The sequence below is a fragment of the Euprymna scolopes genome, unplaced genomic scaffold, assembly GCF_053919585.1.
Source record: "Euprymna scolopes isolate OS-2025 unplaced genomic scaffold, ASM5391958v1 sca424, whole genome shotgun sequence".
Taxonomy (NCBI): domain Eukaryota; kingdom Metazoa; phylum Mollusca; class Cephalopoda; order Sepiida; family Sepiolidae; genus Euprymna; species Euprymna scolopes.
Window position 1 is genome coordinate 1 of NW_027633463.1, and position 21,645 is coordinate 21,645.

The 21,645-nt window shown below is 33.8% G+C and overlaps 1 protein-coding gene across 1 annotated transcript in view; it reads right to left on the reverse strand.

Moving 5' to 3' along the window:
• Nucleotides 1–8,179: 8,179 nt before the first annotated feature.
• LOC145274720 (ADP-ribosylation factor GTPase-activating protein 1-like) overlaps nucleotides 8,180–21,645 on the reverse strand; it is a 31,440-nt gene continuing 17,974 nt past the window's right edge. The window contains exon 3 of the mRNA XM_080127477.1: nucleotides 8,180–8,408. Within this exon, the coding sequence (XP_079983603.1) occupies nucleotides 8,180–8,408 (229 nt within the window). The remainder of the gene's footprint in view (nucleotides 8,409–21,645) is intronic.

A 21,645-nucleotide genomic window follows, 5' to 3' on the forward strand; every position in this document is an offset into this window, starting at 1 on the left:
TGTGTTTGTTTTCCAGGTAGGAATCAGGTTTAGTTGAGCATCTACCATAATTTGTCTAACTGCCCTTGTGGAAAGGCAAGGGCAGAAATACTACTAAAAAGAGACTATTTGAAATAAGACCTTGAAAATGGGAGAAATTCAAAGAGGGAATTTCCAGATTATCTTCATAATTTTTAACAACCACATTTTTTTTTAAATGTACTAATGAGTCACAAATTGTCAAGGATAAGAGTTTGTCAGATGGACACTGAAACAACATTGTAAGGATTGAAATTGGGCAGAATTTAATTAAGAGGACACCTCAACAACAATCCACATTGTAGTTAGCTGGGAAGCAGCCCTGTGGTATTGTGTTCCACACTTGGATAGTTTCCCCGAAAGAAACTTTGCACATGGAAGTTCTATTTATTTTTATGTACACAGAGGTAAAAAAGGAAAATTATTTACACTATGACCATTACCATTAGCAGTTATTTGTGTTGGACAAGTAAATCACTAACATTGTTAAGGCTGAGTGTGTTTTTGTAATAAAACCTTTCTTAACTACTCTAGCCATTTATTCAAAACTATACAACTATGGTGTGACTACACTTAGAATTCTGATGTTTTAAATTGAAACCGTTTTTCATTGTTTCAATAATTTAAAAACAAACATCAGTAAATTAACCATACAGATTAATAGGAGCATTTGTATTTTAAAATTAAAGCTGCAGGGTGGAATGATAAAATTGTCACCTTAGAAAAGAGGACAGGATTCCATTTCCATTTGACGAAAACTGGTTTTCTTTTTTTGTTGCAGACCATCTCCTAGTTGGCTAGTTGTGTACAAATCCCAAGAGTGATAGGACCTTTTATCATGTCTGAAAGTGACAATGTCCAACAAGCAATTTTGGAGATGTGCCACTGTACAACTCATGCTCTCTACGTATCCAAATTATAATAACAGGGCCATTGCCAGCACCCTCAAAATGCATCGCTGGATTGCTACAAATAACAGGAATATGTCCAGAGAGATGAAAACAAAATTTCCGGCCATGGTTATGATATTTGGTGTGGTTTTAAATGAGGGCCACATCGTGCCACCTCATATCTGAAGTCAGCTTGAAAGTCAACACCAAAATGTACCTGGATGTGCTGAAGAGTGTGGTGATCCCTTGAGGCAATCAAGAGGACTTGGCATTGGCCCACAAGTCCAATGAGATTCAGGCTTGGCTCCAGGAGTGCTCCGACTTTGTACCCATCTCTCAGTCACCCCCCCCCCACCTCCAACCTGAACCCGCTGGACTACTATGTTTGGTCATACATCCAGAACATCACCAACATGACCTCCCACAACACTAAAGACAGCCTGATTACTGCCATCCACTTAGTATTCATCAAGCTCTCACCGGCGCTTGTGGAAAAGTTATGTTCCCAGTCCGGTACCATATCGAGGAGGTGATTGAGGTTGAAGTCAGCTACATTGAATAGATGTCAGCTCTACTACACAATCAAGTTACCTGAATTGATTTTTTTCAATAAAAGTTTTAAAATAAAGTTATATTTTCTTTAAGTTGACAACTTTATTGTTCCACCCTGTAATCTGACAGAATCATTGTTCTGGATTAAAAATTACATGACCCCCCCCCCCCCCAGTTCATACACACATGCATTTCAGGACTTGTGATAATTTCGCAGACAAATGTATATTTTCTTATATACTATATACATACACTTTTGATGAGTTCTTGTGCACCAGAGAACTGTGTACAATGATTTTTTTTTTACAAAGGAATCGCCACTTATCAAGGCCCAGAGGCCACTCGAGGTACATTTATCAAAAAGACAATATCATAGTAATCGTTAGAAGTGTAAATTTAGTAAATTGGATTACTTAAGGGGAACGGCTCATCAAGAACTTGTTTACATTGGACTTGAAGACGGCCATATTGTAGTCAGCTGGAAAGCCGTAAACGGAAGAGAGTTCCACAGGGGTGCACTTCTAAGAAAGAAGCTTTGTTTGATTTCATTATTTAAAATTTATATATTAAAATTTAAATGCACACTCACTCTTCTAAATTGCATATTTTCAAAGAAATAACTTGAGTAAAGGATTATCATAAAGTTGATTCTAATACCAACATTTTTTAAATGAATCAATCATTAACTATAAAATTGTGGTATACGGTGAAACCTCTAGATACAAAATGACTTTGGTTCCAGCTTGGCTTTCGTATCTTGAAATTTTGGTATCCTGAAAGGTGTTTTGTCTAATCCATTCCAAGCCTTATGAAAACCCTCATAAAATTTTATAATAGGTAAAACCAGAATGAAATAAGAGACAAATAGTACAACCCAACAGTTAATACCTTGCTATTTTTTTTTTTTTTACTTTTCTTTGACATTCAAATATAAAATTCTATTTAATAGAAAACAATTGAGAGATATGACAATTATTTTAATCATTACTCGTAAGGTTACGATTTCAGTCAAATCTATGGGCATGCAGGCACACAGAAGAAAAAAAGAATTCGAAGTGAAATGGATTATTTACTTTCTGACAGTTAATTTGTGATTTCTAAGAAAAATAATAAACTGTTCAACCTCTTACAAAAATTTCCGAGGGTGTACATTAAAAATTAAAACAGAAAATCTTTCTTCAATCTATAGTCTTTAAATATGGTAAAAATTGTAATGTGTCCATTAATTTTTCAATTTTCAAAATAAGTTTAATTTATGGCGAAGTAAAAAAAAAAAAAATCAATTCAAGTTCAAGAAAAGAAATGTTCTCCAGATAAAAATCAACACAAATATTTCCAGAAAATTACCAAAAAGATTTTCCAAAAATCAGGTGCCTGAAAAATAGTCTGTAACTCGTATCTTTCATATCCTGAAAATATTTTCATATGCAGGAACAAAACAATTTTCACATATTTCATAAGCTGAAAATTTCATAAACAGAATCTTTTGTGTCTAGATGTTCCACTGTACTCATAATTATGATAGTACTTAAGACTTGGCATAAATCGTCATCTAATGATCAAGCAAGCTGCATTTACATTTGTCATTCTCACCAATAAATTTAAGACTTGTTCAGTGCTTGTTGGGTTTTACATGTTAACTGGCATTGGGTCATTTTATGTCAAAACTGTTCAAGAATTAGATTATACATCAAATTATTTTGTAGGTTAATTATAAATAAATCATTTGTGAATGTCAGTTTCTATTAAATTCATAGATGGGGGTCTAATAGATACTACCACTTTAGGTCAAAGTGGCCCTGTGTTGCAGAGTAAAAAAAAATGTATAGTCTAATTTTGAGGATTCCAAAATATTCACCTCCTTGTTTTAAGGATTTCCAATATGTGTGTGGACTTTTAGATTTTTAAAAAATCTAACTGACTCCTAGCATTCTTACTAGTCCAAGTTCAAATCCTTTCAAAACCTCAGACTCTCGATTCCACACTATATTTCCCAAATTGGGGTCTCACCACCAGATATACTTAAAGTTCATAGCCAGAACCATCACAAATGCTTGTAAAGTATTAAAACTTGCTATTTCAGGTTAAATATATTGGATAATCACGTTGACAAACCAGTTTATTAGATCACTAAAGTTAAACAAGCTTGAGCATAGACAGTACCAGATCGGGGACCATTTGGGAATACTAGGCACTGTATGTAGAAAGAAATTGACACCTCTCAGCAGAACTACAAAATCCTAACATCATCATCTCTTCTAACAAGGATATACAAGCAGTTGAGGACCACTTGTGAATTTTATATTATGAAATTTCCTTCTTCAGAAGAAGCCAATTCAACCCATCTGAGTGCAACTTTAGTACAGGTACAGTAGATTAGGTTAAAGTTATATTCTGGAAATGTTAAAAATGAATATAAGGCACTGCAAGGAATTATGTTTTATAAATGGTCAAATTTTGGAATTCATAAATCAGTTCATGAGTTTTATTTATGTCAAGTAAATAAAACATAAAATGCCTATTTTTTAATTTGATCCACAAAACTAGAAATTTAACAAAAGACTAGATTACCCGTGACCCGTTGAGTAGGTATATGTTCTGGCTAGCTATGGAATAGTATGTTAATTATGGCAAAAATATGTGCACTTGCGCATACAACAATGGCTACCACTTTTAGCATAAGGAATTACATTGCTTAATATCCAGAAAACTACTTATTTTAGGAAACTTTAAATGCAATGTTTGTTTTCAGCATACCCGAAAACCTATAAAAGTAGTCAGTTTAAAGGGAAATATTAAGGTAGAAACCAAGTAAAAATTTACCAAAACTTTTATTTTCATATTTGCTTAAAAAAAAATAAAAAAGCTACATTATATACAGTGTTGATCATCCATACCTTAAAATTTGTCTGATGTCACTTCAGCCGAATGATTTTGTAAACAAAGAAGCATGACTTAACGAAAATACTTATCAAAAGTCAATGGCTATAACTTTTGTCCATTTTTAACAGTCTATTGTTTCCATAAGCTTCAAAGTATTAATAAACATTTGCATATAATTTTAACGTCTTCAAACTGCCAATTACGGAATATAATGCAGTAACATAAAATAGTTTAAATCATAAAAACTAAAACAAGTAACTGCTATTGCATGTGGTTACAGTTGAAGTAAGAAATAGAATTTACCGGTTAAATAGTTTTAATTTCTTTGTTTCTTCTTAACCAACCAGTTAACTATGTGATGTCACTTTTATTGACTTTGGTAACAGTTACATATTGTACGATTTTTTTTGTTATGTTCATTTATAAAAAAAAAAAAAAAAAGTTAAATGTTATGTGTTAATAGTTAGGTAGTTTTTTTTTTTTTATTAACATAGTACCAATGACTCCGCAAGCTGACCGGAGTAATTTTAAATCTTTAAACTGCCAATTACAGAATATATATAAAAGACTTTAAAATAGATTAAATCATAAAAATATTTGTTTTGTTTTTATTTGAAAGCAATTCCAACTTGTAATGAAAAATCAAATAAAATTCATAAAATGCAAAAGTAAAAAAAAAAAAAAAAAAAAAAGCAGGAATTTAGTTTTGCTTTTATTTGCATATTTTAAACACAAAAAAATTGTTGATTAAAAAAAAAACGTTTTCATGGCTTTGTTTTCATTTTATTACACATATGCAGAATTTTTCAAATGGAAGCTGTAAACTGGGCGGATGATTTCAATGCCCAAGTAAGACGATTTGAGTTTTATGATATAATAGATAAAGACAAGTAAACAAACCAAATCTACAAATGGCTAACTATTTAAAAACTAATCAATATTTATAAATGTTAATGTCTGTGTGTGCTCCCTATAGAAAGAAAGGTTAAAATGATCTACATAAGTAAAAGCATGTTCATATATAAAAATTACCAGGGAAGACGATGGAAGTGGTCTCAAATCTCAAGTGTCTTCCTAAAAGATCCATGAGAGCCAAACTTCCCTTAAAATTTTATTTTGATGAAATTTAAATCATATGAATAAAATTCTCCAAGTAAGACAATGTCCCAAATTTCTATATGTCCCGTCCCACCTCCAAGTGACCTATAAGGGCAGAATCTCTTTCAAACTTGAAATACATTTATCCGATTTAAAAGTCATTTAAACCATATGTATAAAACTGATTCTTTTCTAAAATTTTGGTTTCTTCCAAGTGTATTAAGGAGCAAAATTTCAGGGAAAAGGAAAAGAAAAAACAGTAATATAGTGTTAACATAGTTAAAAAGAACAGTGTTCAACGTTCAGTTCCAAACCATGTCAGGTCTTCTTGCTTGTCTAATATACAAAGAAAAGTCAGTTGGATAGGTTCAGCCAGTAATATTATTCAAATCACTTGGATATATAAAAAAAAAATTTTTTTTTTTTTTACAAAGGAATCACCACTTATCAAGGCCCAGAGGCCACTCGAGGATAAGGGTTAAATCATAGTGGTCAAAAGGGCAATATCATAGTAATAGTTAGAAGTGTAAATTTGGTAAATTGGATTACTTAAGGGGAACGGCTTATCAAAAACTTGTTTACATTGGACTTGAAGATGACCATATTGTAGTCAGCTGGAAAGCAGGTAAACAGAAGAGAGTTCCACAGGTGTGCAGTTCTTAGAAAGAAGCTTTGTTCATGGAATGTTTAGGCTTAGGCACAGACAAAGGGGGAAATTATGGATAGAATTTACAGCCAAATGAGGGTTTCTTGTGAATGCTTGGAGAGATTAGAGCTCAGATGTTGAATACTATTCTTATCTTGGTTGTTACAATCACGTTTCAGCCAGAGTAAACTCCTCTTATATATTGAGAGTGGAGGTGGTCTTGCATGAATGCGACGTCACAGACGAGAAGACTTCACAGCTTGCTTCCTTCTTTCTTTCCCTCCTGATCTGATTCAAGACAGATATACATATAGTCAGCAGGGAGCGATATCCCATCCAATCCAAAATGGGAAGAGGTTTAAGGTATATTTACATGGTAATAGAAGCTACAATTCTCACTGAATATTACAAGTGTTCAGAGGAAAATTAAATAAAAAGGTAATAGAACAAAAGATAACAAACCCACCAGACGGCTAGCAGATGTCGCTTAATAAAAAAAAAAAAAAAATAAAAAAAAAATAAAAAATGGCAGATAGCAGGAGGAATTAGAGATAATACAACACCGATTTTCTTCAGGTGCATCTTTTGAACTTTGGAAACTGTATGTAATTTGGAACTGAAACTTATTTAATCCATGGAGTATATTGTTCTTATTTTATCAGATATCTTTCTTTAGAAGTTTAGAAAACTGCCATTTAGAACTGATGGTTAACCAGTATTTATAATTATATGTTAATGTAGACAATTTTATCAGGTAGCTGCAAAACATTTGTAGAAGGAACATTTTAAACCATTATATTTTATTTTATGCATATTGTTATCACTTAAACATATCACCATGATTAATGTATAACTTTTTCTTTTAGATTAGTAAAGAATCATTCTGATTTTTCTGCAATATTTTCATTCATGTTGACTTGAAAACAATCTTCTTTAGTCAACAGAAAGGGAGGCATCTTTCATTATGATAATGCTTGTCCTCACACAGGACTACCAACCAAAATATCTAGGAAAATTTGGTTGGGAAATCTTTCCCCCTTCCTGCATATTTTTCTGACCTAGCTCCCTCGGATTATCACTTATTTTAAGTATTACAAAACCATTTAAATAACCTTAGAAAAAAATCACAAGAAATTGAACACAAGTTAGACTCCTATTTTACATCAAAGCTTAAAGAATTTTACAAGCAAGGAATTTATAAGCTTCTTGACGGATGGAATCAAGTTATTATAAATAAAGATTTCCAAAAACACAGTTTGTCAGTTTTAAGATGAGGTTTATATCAGCAAAAATTTTTGCATCAACCTGACATTATGAATGTTGGGAACCATAAACCTAATCTTTTCTAGATACGCAATATTAGTAGTCTGAAATATAAGTAAATGCATTCTTAGAACCGGAACATGTGAAAATAAAACAGAAAAGCCTATCAAGCATGTGTACACAGCGTGATGAAAAGAACACTAATAAGTGAGCATTGAGGACATATGTTACAATAAGAAAAATGATACAAAATGAAATGTGAAATGACAGATGTATGATGCGAGTTAAAGACCACTTTAGTTATGATGACTTCAAAGGAATCTGGACACTATAAGAAAATGTGTACACAACAGAAGACTTAAATACCGCCTGTGCTGTGGCTGAACAGACCAAACCTGCAAAATATACATTCACATTAGATCCTCTGCATAATCACACCAATGTTTGCTCAGCGATGTATCGACGATCTCCTTTCACATAGTGTTTTGCAATCCTGAACGTGTAACCTCCGAATTTTGTGAATGAACATGTATTACGGTCACATGTTCTGTATTGTCTAACTATCATGATATTCCCAAGTTTTATGCATCCCCTAATTAGCTTAAATGCCTCTGTCTATTGCTAACGTTTATTGTTCTATGACCATGGCTTAATAAATAAAAAAAGAACCGCACATCGAAAAAAAAAAAACAAAAAAAAAACAGTTAAGGTAGCAGATCCATTTCATAAGGAAAGGCTAGGGAAAACATGGGACAAAGTGATAAAAATGGACTTTAAAGAGAGATAAAGACCTAACCAAAGATATTTTTTTAAAGCCATCCAACACATGTCAGCACGTAAAAAAGATGTTAAACCGAACATGATAATGAATAAAAACACACTGTACCTTATCTCTGTAGAGGGCAGCTGCTTTGCTGTTATATTTTTCCTGTAAGGAAAGACTGTCATTGTAATCATCCTGGGACTCAAAGAAATCTCTTGCTTTCTTATTGCCACCAACTTTCATTTTTTCCAACTCGCTGTCTTTCCATTTGTCCATAGACACTGAACGCACAAAACTGGAAAAAAAATAAAAAAATAAAAAATAATGTAAAAAGGTAAAAATTGTACAAAATATACGGGAACAAGGATTTAATATGGATGTTCACCTATGGAAACTTCACGTGTAGAACACCTTAGAACAGGAATACTTCCCTGCACACTACCACTTGGTTATCTTCAAATCTAATGTCATCAAATACTTGCCATAAAGTGTTCTCATAAGTAATCAAATTTTTTTCATTCAATTCATCATTTTTAATCTTCCCATAATATTCTTCATCATTCAAATGACAATCCATCCATCTTATTAACCTTTTAGTTTTGACAAGTCAAGATTCATTAATAGAAAAAAAAAAAAATAATAATCCTCAATTACCTGCTACTAACTTTTTTTAAACTAGCAGTTCAGTTCAGCTTTGCTCGGGCCCTATGTACTGTTCATAACTTTATGTGCATATATATATATATATATATATATATATATATATACACACACATTAAAATTTTTGACACATGTCCAAATAACCTACATCTAAAATTTCAAGTGTTTAGACTCAAAATTGGTGGAGAAGTTTGGTATAGTCTGCAAAAATCAACTCTTTGAACTTTGACCTCTTGGCAGCCAAATTTTATCTCAAAAACTGGTTAAAAAGCTTGCTGCACATCTGAAATACCCTTTATGTAAAATTTTAAATGTTTAGACCCAAAAAACTGCAAAGGTCAAATCTTTCGAACTTTGACCCCTTAGTAGCCAAACTTTCGGCTAAAAACCAATTAAAAAGCTTGCCCTATGTCTGAATACACTTTATGTAAAATTTTAAATGTTTAGACCAAAAATTGGCTGAGAGGTCAAATTTTTATAAATTTTGACCCCTTAATATTTATTGTTTTAGGCTCAAATCAAATTAAAAAGTTTGATCCATATCCAAGGAACCTACATCTAAAATTTCAAGTGTTTTGACCCAAAATTGGCAGAGGAGTTTTCAAAGGTAAAATCGTTGAACTTTGACCCCTTGACAGCCAAATTTGTTGAAAACAGATTAAAAAGATTATCCCAAGTCTGTCTGTCGATAGATAGATTCATATGTGTTTAAAGTTTTTTTTTAATTGGTGCAAAACGAGGTATCGTAAAATTGATATCTTGATTTCTTTCTACATTACAAAATTCAAACAAAATATTTGAAAGTAAAATAAATGTTTGATATTTTCTAAATAAAAAGTTTTTTGTAAATTATTTCTTTGAAATATGAAAATATTGTTTTACTAAGGAGTCATCACTTATCAAGGCTAAAAACACTCGAGTTAAGATGGATAGATTGACATTTGATTGATGAATATTAAGCTTCTTTCTTAGAACTGCATGCCAGTGGAACTCTCTGCCGCTTGCCTGTTTCCCACCTGACTACAACTTGGATGTCTTCAAGTCCAACATAAACAAACTCCTGACAAACCGCCCCCTTAAGTAAGACACTATCAAATCTCCAATACTAATGATTACTACAATACTATCTCATTGATTAAAAACAATTTTCCTCCCTTTGTCAGAAATATCGCTCATGGAACACAAGCACTAAAGGACAAAACAGGGAAAGCAATGAGAGTTATGAGGTTTCCGAATATAAATGCAAGCTCCAATTTCTTCTCTCCATAAATTTATTGAAAAGAAATAAGCATGTAATAACGATCGATTGTGCAAATGCAATATTAGCAAAACTTGGATACATTTGACATACATTTTTAGACGTTACATTAATCAGCTTTAATGTATGTTTAAATTCAACAGAAATACTTTGATTTAGATTTATAAATATGTACAGGTTCAACAGAATACAATATAGTGAGAAACTAAGTTTTGAGATGAAGATTAGTAATTTAGATTATTCAGACTACTTTGCTCATCTACTTTGCTAGTGTTATTTGCTTCAGCCGATGTAACCTCTGAAAAACCTAATGGTCTAATGGATTAAGTTCTAGATAAAATTCAGATGCAAGTGACACTCTTCTGGAGTTTGAGTATTTATATTTTTGCGGACTGTTATCTTTATAGTTGTTGTTTCACCATGTTTCAGCCAACTTATTCTATGGCTTTCTTCAGGTGAAACAAAAATTATGAAGTTGAGGATAAAAGTCTACCAGAAAGAAAATATTCAAATTTTGAAACCTCATCTCAAAGGATTTCAAAAAAAATTTTTTAAATTAAAAAATAAAATAATATATAATACTCCAGGTTGAAAGTTTAATCGTCAGTGTGGGCTACACTCAAAATATAATTGCAAATTACTTCAGACATGGCTGACGAAACGAAAGAGTTCTATTTGAAATTCCAAATTTGACAAAAAGATTCAAGCTTGACAAGACACACTTGATGAAGATTGGAGGTTACATCAGCTGAAACGTTGTGCAAATGATGACAGAGTGAAGATGAAAACAGTAATATGAATAATGCAAATGACACTAATTCGTTGATACTGTTATATATATGTTATAAGTAGATACTCAAAAATTTAGAAAATAACCATATTTCATATTAATGTGTATTGTAAAATTAATTTAAAAGAATTATTAAAAAAAATACTATACCTTCTACATGGTATTTTATCATAACTTTTATGAAGAGATATAAAACTAGACATGTTGCAAACAGGTAAATCCACTCAATAATGAAATGAAAAAAAAAAAAAATGATAAAAATTACTAATACTTTAATCACCCACTTAAAAACCAAAAGCTTTTATAATCTAAATTTTTAATTGTGAAATTAATTTTACGATTATCCTTTGTTTCCCATTTAAATAATTTATTTTTTTCGATCAAGTAAAAATGCAACTGACTATCAAGTTTATCATGTCATGCTCAGTAATTATGTATTTTTTAATATACAATGTGATCTCTTTTATTCAAATAGATTAAGCTAAACATAAGCTGTCAGCAATTAATCTGATTTACTGTATTAATCTCATAATTCAATTTTTGAACAAAGGATCAACTATTAGTAATTGTTATCATTCTTAGATTGTTGAAAGCAACAATTGGGTTTTTTTGTTTTTGTTATTTTTAATTGTATTTCTTTTACTTATTTTAGTAGATTTAACCATTTGCAACCTGTCTAGTTCTGTGCCCCTTGGCAGAAGTTATGGTAAAATATCATGCAAAGGATACAGTTTTCGTTAGTGAATGTACTTGAATAATTCTTTAAAACTAATTTTGCAAACATTTTTTGTACTGACAAAGACTGACACAACAAAAAGACAGATTAAGGGGCAGAAAAGAAGACAGTGAAATAAAGCATGAAGGGAGATAGGGAATGGAAAAGAGAAAGAGACAGAAAGAGATACAAAGAAAAAGAGGGGGAGAGAGGAGGAGGAAGAGAGAGGGGGAGGGGAAGACAGCGGATGGGAGGGGAAGAGAGGGGAAGAGAGGAGAGGGGAGGGAGCGGGAGAGAGAGAGGGGCAGGGGAGAGAGGGGCGAGGGGCGGGGGAGAGAGAGGAGCGGGGGAGAGAGAGGGGAGCGTGGGAGAGAGGACAGGGGCGGGAGAGAGGAGGGGAAAAAGGGCACGCAGAGAGAGGAGGTGAAAAAGGGCACGCAGAGAGAGGAGGGGAAAAAGGGCACGCAGAGAGAGGAGGGGGAAAAGGGCACGCAGAGAGAGGAGGGGGGAAAAGGGCACGCAGAGAGAGGAGGGGGGAAAGGGCACGCAGAGAGAGGAGGGGGGAAAAGGGCACGCAGAGATAGGAGGGGGGAAAGGCACGCAGAGATAGGAGGGGGGAAAAGGGCACGCAGAGATAGGAGGGGGGAAAAGGGCACGCAGAGATAGAGAGGGGGAAAAGGGCACGCAGAGAGAGGAGGGGGAAAAGGGCACGCAGAGAGAGAGGAGGGGGAAAAGGGCACGCAGAGAGAGGAGGGGGAAAAGGGCACGCAGAGAGAGGAGGGGGGAAAAGGGCACGCAGAGAGAGGAGGGGGAAAAGGGCACCAGAGAGAGGAGGGGGAAAAAGGGCACGCAGAGAGAGGAGGGGGAAAAGGGCACGCAGAGAGAGGAGGGGAAGAGGCACGCAGAGAGAGGAGGGGGGAAAAGGGCACGCAGAGAGAGGAGGGGGAAAAGGGCACGCAGAGAGAGGAGGGGGGAAAAGGGCACGCAGAGAGAGGAGGGGGGAAAAGGGCACGCAGAGAGGAGAGGGGGAAAAGGGCACGCAGAGAGAGGAGGGGGGAAAAGGGCACGCAGAGAGAGGAGAGGGGGAAAAGGGCACGAGAGAGAGGAGGGAGGAAAAGGGCACAGAGAGAGGAGGGGGAAAAGGGCAGGCAGAGAGAGGAGGGGGAAAAGGGCAGGCAGAGAGAGGAGGGGGGAAAAGGGCAGGCAGAGAGAGGAGGGGGAAAAGGCAGGCAGAGAGAGGAGGGGGAAAAGGGCAGGCAGAGAGAGGAGGGGGAAAAGGGCAGGCAGAGAGAGGAGGGGGAAAAGGGCAGGCAGAGAGAGGAGGGGGAAAAGGGCAGGCAGAGAGAGGAGGGGGAAAAGGGCAGGCAGAGAGAGGAGGGGGAAAAGGGCACGCAGAGAGAGGAGGGGGAAAAGGGCACGCAGAGAGAGGAGGGGAAAAGGGCAGGCAGAGAGAGGAGGGGGAAAAGGGCAGGCAGAGAGAGGAGGGGGAAAAGGGCAGGCAGAGAGAGGAGGGGGAAAAGGGCAGGCAGAGAGAGGAGGGGGGAAAAGGGCAGGCAGAGAGAGGAGGGGGAAAAGGGCAGGCAGAGAGAGGAGGGGGAAAAGGGCAGGCAGAGAGAGGAGGGGGAAAAGGGCACGCAGAGAGAGGAGGGGGAAAAGGGCACGCAGAGAGAGGAGGGGGGAAAAGGGCACGCAGAGAGAGGAGGGGGGAAAAGGGCACGCAGAGAGAGGAGGGGGAAAAGGGCACGCAGAGAGAGGAGGGGGAAAAGGGCACACAGAGAGAGGAGGGGGAAAAGGGCACACAGAGAGAGGAGGGGGAAAAGGGCACGCAGAGAGAGGAGGGGGAAAAGGGCACGCAGAGAGAGGGAGAGAAAAGAGAACGCATTTAGTTTTATGGGAAAGAATCTGAAGACACCTCACAAAGGCACAATTAGACACAAAATGGATTTTTTATGCAAGGATATCAAAAAAAAAAAAAAAAAAAAAAAAAAAGAGCACTACTGGGAACTGGCAATACAACCCCCTAAAGAAAAAGGAAACAATGCAAGATATGGTCTATTTACTTGCCTCCCTACAAGGGTACAATTAAAGACAACATTAATTTAGCTCCCCAAAACAAAATCTGGATGCAACAGAATTACGCATAGAATTTCCCTCACAAATGAGGACACCTCATGTTAATACTCCCCCTCACTTCAAAATGATGGAGGTAATGCCAGATATTGTTTCTATTTACTAGCTTTCACAAAAGGACATTAGATACAAGGTTAATTTTTAATATGGAGAAAATCCAGCTACCAAAAAAAGAGTGGGAACAAAAATAACTACAGCTCTGACTTTTTTTCATTTTGTTAATATACAATGTTCAAAAAGTAACAAAACTTAGGATGCATCAACCAAGAACAATGAATATAATGTTCACTTTAATGAGGCGCATTGAAAAAGTAACAAAAAGATGTATTCACCAAACATTGCAATTTGGTAATTTTTTTTTTTTTTATGGGTTATTTTTTTTTTTAATTTCCTTTTCTTTAATGCATTTAAATTATGGTTTTATTTTAGCCAGATACATTCAAAACTTTTATTTTTTAACCAATTATATTATCTATTCACTGGAGCAATACTGTGGCCCTACTAAAATAAACAGATGTTGCTGGGTGTGCATTCTGCATCCTTGACACATAAAAATAAAAAATTCCGCTTGTCATGTGATTCATGTGTAAAATAAAACCTTATGTGGTTCTTTACATTTGTAGAAAATGTCAAATAAAATCATTGAAGTAAGGTGGGGGTGCACTATAAAATAAGGTTGATAAGAGTAATGGGAAAACATTCCGAGGTTATACCGGATCTTCAATAAATATAGGACACATTTTATTTTTGAAAAATAATTTGGTAAGTATACTCCGAGTTAGTATCCTTTGACTTAATTACCCGCCTCCCTAATCTCTCATTCCTGAGCTCTTTACTGCTTAAATAGGGGAGGGGGGGGGGGACAACGAACTAGTTTTTATTTTTTTTTTTGTTAATTTTCCTATGAAAAACGATACACTGTACACAACCAATCTGTAACGATTACAATTTGATCATGTGAAATGTACATCTTAATAAAACAAATAATTTTTCTAAATAAGCAAATTGTTTTTTTTAGTTTGCTAACTAGAAAAATTTTTTTTTAGTTTGCTAACTAGAAAAATTTTGAACCGTTGAGTTATCCACTGAACTCTGGTTAGCTAGTTCCAAGGCTGTCATCAAAGCTAAAAATGAGTTCATCGAATGACATTGACAAAAGGAAAACAAGTTATGAAGACTATTGCAATATTTTTGGCATATTAAAAGGTATGACCAAAAAGATTTAGACAATTCAATTTATAACCATGGATGATAAGAACAAACCAATCAGATTCCAAAATTGCTTTATAAAATATACTGAATCTCTTTAAATTTTTCAGTGATATTAACTTTACTTTCTGCCAATTGTGACTGGATTAATTCTTTACCTGGAATAGCTTCTCTGGCTGGATTTATGCTACCATTGTTTTTGTTTTTTAATTAGAACAAATTTTTCAGATGCATGTACGGCAACTATATGCAAATGACAGAACCGTTTGTGAAGTAACATCATGACAAGAAAAAAGAAAAAGATTATAAAAAGAACATGTACACAAACTGAGGATCACAATCACTTCCAGGAGGACAGAGATAGACATATGGGCCAATCGCAAAAGTTTGGAATAAGAAACAAGACCTTATTTGGGAATAAATGTTGTTTCAACAGGAAAAAGTGATATATATATAATATTCCTTAATTGGAATTCATTTTTGAGATGAGCATTAGATATTAATTTATTTTTATTTTGGACTATTATTCTCATCTTTATTAGTTGTTGTTTTTGATCTTTTATTGGTTTTGTTCATTCACAACGTTTCGGCCAACTATTCCTCTGGCCTCCGTCAGGTGGTAACCGCGACGGATAGGAACTTCAAATCTCCTAACTGCATTCTCAGCCATCTTTGCCATCCGTAGTTGTTGTCGTCTCACCACATTTTTGGCCAATTAACCTCTGGCACGCTTTGGGTGGGATTGAAACCACTATCTTCAGACAATGCTCATCTGGAACTGTAGAGATTCAACGTCTATCGACTGTGCCACGGGCCCCGAAGAGCGATCAAGGTTGGATTCTTTGATCTTATAAATCCACGTTTATTTATCTAATCTTCCATAGTCAGGTCCATACCGATTGGTATATATATATATATATATATAATATTCCTTAATTGGAATTCATTTTTGAGATGAGCATTATATATTAATTTATAGAGAAATAGTTGGCCGAAACGTTGTGAATAAACAAACCAATAAAAGATCAAAAACAACTAATAAAGATGAGAATAATAGTCCGAAATAAAAATAAATTAATATATAATGCTCATCTCAAAAATGAATTCCAATTAAGGAATATTTGGTATATATATATATATATATATATATATAATATTTCTTAATTGGAATTCATTTTTGAGATGAGCATTATATATTAATTTATTTTATTTCGGACTATTATTCTCATCTTTATTAGTTGTTTTTGATCTTTTATTGGTTTGTTTATTCACAACGTTTCGGCCAACTATTCCTCTATAAATTAATATATAATGCTCATCTCAAAAATGAATTCCAATTAAGGAATATTATATATATATATATATATATATATATATATATATATATACCAATAGGTATGGACCTGACTATGGAAGATTAGATAAATAAACGTGGATTTATAAGATCAAAGAATCCAACCTTGATCGCTCTTCGGGGTCCGTGGCACAGTCGATAGACGTTGAATCTCTACAGTTCCAGATGAGCATTGTCTGAAGATAGTGGTTTCAATCCCACCCAAAGCGTGCCAGAGGTTAATTGGCCAAAAATGTGGTGAGACGACAACAACTACGGATGGCAAAGATGGCTGAGAATGCAGTTAGGAGATTTGAAGTTCCTATCCGTCGTGGTTACCACCTGACGGAGGCCAGAGGAATAGTTGGCCGAAACGTTGTGAATGAACAAAACCAATAAAAGATCAAAAACAACAACTAATAAAGATGAGAATAATAGTCTGAAATAAAAATAAATTAAGGAAAAAGTGAGTAGAGTTTTTCCTTGCTGTTTCTTGTGACATCTTAACATTAACATTACAGAATACGATTTGACACCATTAAGGCCGGGTCTTTTCACAAAAAAAAAAAAAAAAAGGGGTTCAATATGAAAGAAAAAAAAGGGTTCAATATGAAAGAAAAAAAAGGGTTACCATGAAAAAAATGTAGTCCCAACAGAAGGACTTAACACTGGACTAAGCTGAAACAGAAACTGAGACTGAGAAAGCAAGAAAGAACTAAGCATACTGAAAGGGTAAACTTGAAATAAAAATAATTGCACCATACTGTTAATAATATTGTTTGATTTTGTTTTTTGCTCTTTTGTTTCTCTTTTGAGTTTTCTCCTGTTTTGTCAGTCATATTTTTAGTTGCTAAAGGAAGTTTTGTGGGGACCTTGGGTCGCTGCGAATATTATCTTTAATGTTAAAGACAGGAGTTTTAGTATTATGACTCGAGTATATGATATTATAGGGGATATAGTTCCATTCTCAGTTAACAAAGCAAATAATTTATAAGGTTTTAAGTTAGAATTAAACATTTAAAAATGAATGCAATTATATTCTTGTAAATTGGTATTCGATCTGTACAAGTTCAACCCTTGTCTGAGGATACTAAATGTCTCAAATTTTTATTTTATCGATTATTAAAGTTTAAAAGAGATACACATGTCCAATTATTAGCACGGGCTATGCTGAGAGACTTATAAATATTTTTTTATTTTTATTTATAAGTTTTTTAAACCATGTCTACTGCTTTTATTTTAATGGTCATTTATGACTTTTTTTTTTATAAAGCTAATACAGAACACAGGTTAGGTAGGTATATTTAAAGTCATCTTTAATTTTAAAGCTAATGGCAAGCGAAATTGATTGCCAGTCAAGTAAGACACTTGATGTTAACAGAATATTATCGGTTGATCCTAAAACTAAAGCTCCTTACAAGAAAAAGAACAGCATTGCCACTGTAGTAGAAAGATAAGTGTCCACTAAGCATTTAAGGTACTTACAATCCTCCGATACAGAAATGGAGGATGTGGAGACAAGTCTGAAAGCTGCTGAAAAAATTCGGACAACAAATCAAATTTCTTGAGTATAGAACATAACTTAGCCATCAGAAGTTAATGACAAGAGGTTATGCGAAGTAGTTTAGTCAAAGATTGGAGAGGAAGTTTTAAAAACAAATGAAGCATGCATGGTCCCCCATGAGTGCACAGTGAATGAGGCATAAAATAAATGACTAAGTTCAGCAAGAAAGACACCCCTAGGACCAGAGTTTTCCCGGAAAATCTGTCCTGTTACTTTTTTTATTCATATCATGTTTAATGTTTGTGCAAAATTTCAAAAAATTCCAAGGCGTAGTTATTGAGAAAAATGCAGACGGACGAACGTGAATTTACAGGTCCACCCTCCTATTTGGGCAGTTGGCATGGAAATCTATTGAGCACAAGGAGAGAAACATTAATGATATGACTGATATGATAGGTAGAGGAATAAAGAGTTGTTGAAGAAAACGAGAGAAGATTGAATTAAAAAAACTTGCATGATGGGAAAAAAAATAAGTAATAAACAAATCTGGGAATACAATTAACAGTGTAGCATATCTGTCATGAAGACAGTCTATAGTCAATAAACAGACTTTATTACTAAAATAAAAATATCCCGTTTCAGTTTGAGCAATTTACAGACCGAGGACCAACAAATACGAAATACTGCTCAACAGAACTCTGATTAGATCATGCCTGAAGTTAACTGCCTTTGTAACATTGTTAACATTTAAAACTTTCATTTTGGACAACAAAGTGGAAACATTTGCACTTATTCAGTGAAATGTCTGAAAATACAAAAGAATAAAAAAAAAACTACATTCTCACTATTGAAACAGTTGACAGTTTTTTTTCTCCTTTCAACATATTAAAACATGTTTAAATATTTAGAAAAATACAGTGGGATTTATTTGATTTGTAAAAAAAAAAAGAATAAATAAAAGGAATTTCTGACTGGGGGGGGGATGAAGGTAAAATGAAAAAAAATGAACAAACTAGACACTAAGACATTTTATTTGAATTTATTTATTCATGTTTTTGTGTGAACTTTTAAGATTTTTTTTGTTTTTTTATTTTTAATTTACTTCAGAGCGGGTTTTAAATTCTTGTAAATTTTTTCCAGCATATGAAGATATGTAACCTTGAGGGTGCATGTATGACAGCTGTATGCCAATACCAAGCTGTGTGCAAAGTAACGTAACGATAAGGAAAAAGAAAAAGATTATAAAAAAGAAGAATGTGTACACAGATCGAGGATCATAATCACGTTCAGGACGCCAGATATAGACATGTGGGCTGAGAATGACAGTTTTGAACAAGGAAAACAAAACCGTATTCGGGAAAGTAACCAGAAATAAATGTTGTTTCAATGGGAAAGGGGGAGTTGAGTTTTTCCTTGTCATTGTTTCTTACGACTTGTAAACATTAACAATAAAGTTACACTATTACAAGAATGGCTCTATATTAAAAAAAAAAACTGACCTCCAAAAATAATAAATAAATAAATGAAACTTATTTTTTCCTTAAAAGGCCATTCTTAACATAAGGAGAGGGAAGGCATTAGAAATAAACTCAAATTGACTTTAAAATGATCTTTATAAATATAAAACTACTTGAGCAATTTACATGATTTTTGTATGTATATTTTTTTTTTTACCATCACGGGTACGTACATCATACAGACTTTTTTATTTTTACATGGGAAAGGGGGCAGTTCTGGACACATGCCAGTCTTTCTAATAAATGGATTGCTACCTAAGAGATACGAGTTCAGTCTACCCTAATATTAACCTGTAAGATCAGTCGTGGAATCATTTTCTCCATTTCTTTTCTATTCAAATCCAAATTACAATTATCTACATATATAAAAAACAAAACGGTCATACGCGTTTTTGTATATCCAGCAAAGTCTTTTTTGCCAGGGTTCTCGGGGGGGGGGGGGGGTACTATTATTTTTTATATACCCCCTAGATCATAATATCTACGATATGCGAACGCATGTCATATATAAATTAATTTTGATTGACTTTTATAAAATTCACGCTATTCCTTCCTCTTGCGTGTTTGTTTGTGTTTTTCGTATAAAAGCGAGACTAAATTGAAAGCAGCTTTGCAACCTTTCATGACGGGACATCAAGAAAGGAATCAGCTTTAATCATGTCGGGGAAACCCCTCATATCAGACAATTTCTATTCATTTGGACACTCCCTTTTAATGGGTAGCTGGTTTTCTCCAACATTGTGGGGAAATGAAACGGCAGAAAGCTCCAGCCAACATTTGTTTCTGCAAGTCAACTTTTTCATTGATATCACTAAATTTAAACGTTTGGCTTCTTAGCGCAGCAGTAAAAGTTCACGTTTTCTTCCACTTTCTTTTCCGCCTTCTGGTTCATTTTTTTTTTTTTTCCTTTTACACCTACAAACACCCGGGCAATGCTGGGTACCCCCGCTAGTACATATATAAAAAGTTATCTATAAAAAAAAACATAAAACAAAAAGAAAGCAACAAGAATCAACAATGATTCTGTACTATCCCTCTACATAAAGTTAAGTAACTGCATATATATTTGTATGTACAGGATCCGTCTGTAAACTAATTAACCAATCATAATGAATTTTGGAACACAGGCATAAAACATTTAATGCGAGTTTAACTTAGATTTAAGCAAAAGAGTAGAAACCTTTTGTGAAAATTCAAATACCTGTGAAATTTTAGTAGGTATTAGACATTAATATCTCTGCAATTCAGTTTCTTTGGAGTATTTTAAAGCATAATATGGAACAAATTCTCATTTGAAGAAAAATTTGAATATTTCAGATTTCAATTAAATTTGATCCATAGTAATTAGACACCAATTTAACAAAATTACCTAGATTCCAATTTCTTTTTAAGACCCTTAAGCTTAAACCTTAAATTTTAGACATTTCTTAAAATTAAAATCATGTAATGAATTTTGAACAAAATGAGAATAACAGATTTTAAACAATTATTATTTTCTGATTTTATTCTGTGTAAGAAGATACAAAATTGATGCAAATCTGTTCTATTTGACAGAATTAATTTTACCCGTTCTATGATGGATATTCTTTTAGTTGCTTTATAAAAACAGGTTTCATTGGGGGTTTTTTTTTTAAATTAAAAATTCATTGTAAAAAAAATCTTAGTATTTATTGTATAAATTCACCAAAAAAAAACAAAAAAACATTCAAGTAAATAATTTAATTGTTCTTAATTTCTCAAACTACATGAAACTTCATCCAAGATCAGAAAATATCAAAGCCCAGAATATTTCCTGAAAGTAGTTCTTGACACGTGTTAGCCACATGTAAAATAGAAAATGTACTTCAAATTTGTAAAACATGTCAGAAACAAAACAATTAAACTATCTGATCTTTAACACATATGACACCTTTTTTCTTTGTGGAAAATAAAAAATTCTGAACATTTAAATATCAGTCTTAAAAAAAAAATTAAAATCCATATTTTATTAGACTAGAATATTTTTGAATCCACAATAAAAAGAAAAATTTAAATAAAATCATTGTAGTTAAAAATCTCTTATGTTGGATTTACCATCGTTATTTTAAACAGTGCCCCTTGGAGATCTGGATTCCCTAATTTTCAATCTTGTGTCATATCTTGTTGCAGTGGAAAGCAAGTAAATAATAAACTGTTCAAAAGATTAAAAAGTAAATAAAAGAAATCATATGTAATGTTTTCCTTATGAGAACAGAATTGAACACAATGTCGGTTCTCAATATGGAGAAAATCCAGCTCTTAGAAGTAGTTATTCAGAATTTGGACAAAAAATAAAAATTGCCTCAGTCTAGAAAGACTTGCACTGACCAAAAACAGGAAAGATAATGTGCTGCACCTGGACATATGCAACATTCCATTCCTAGCCAAGGAGTTTGTC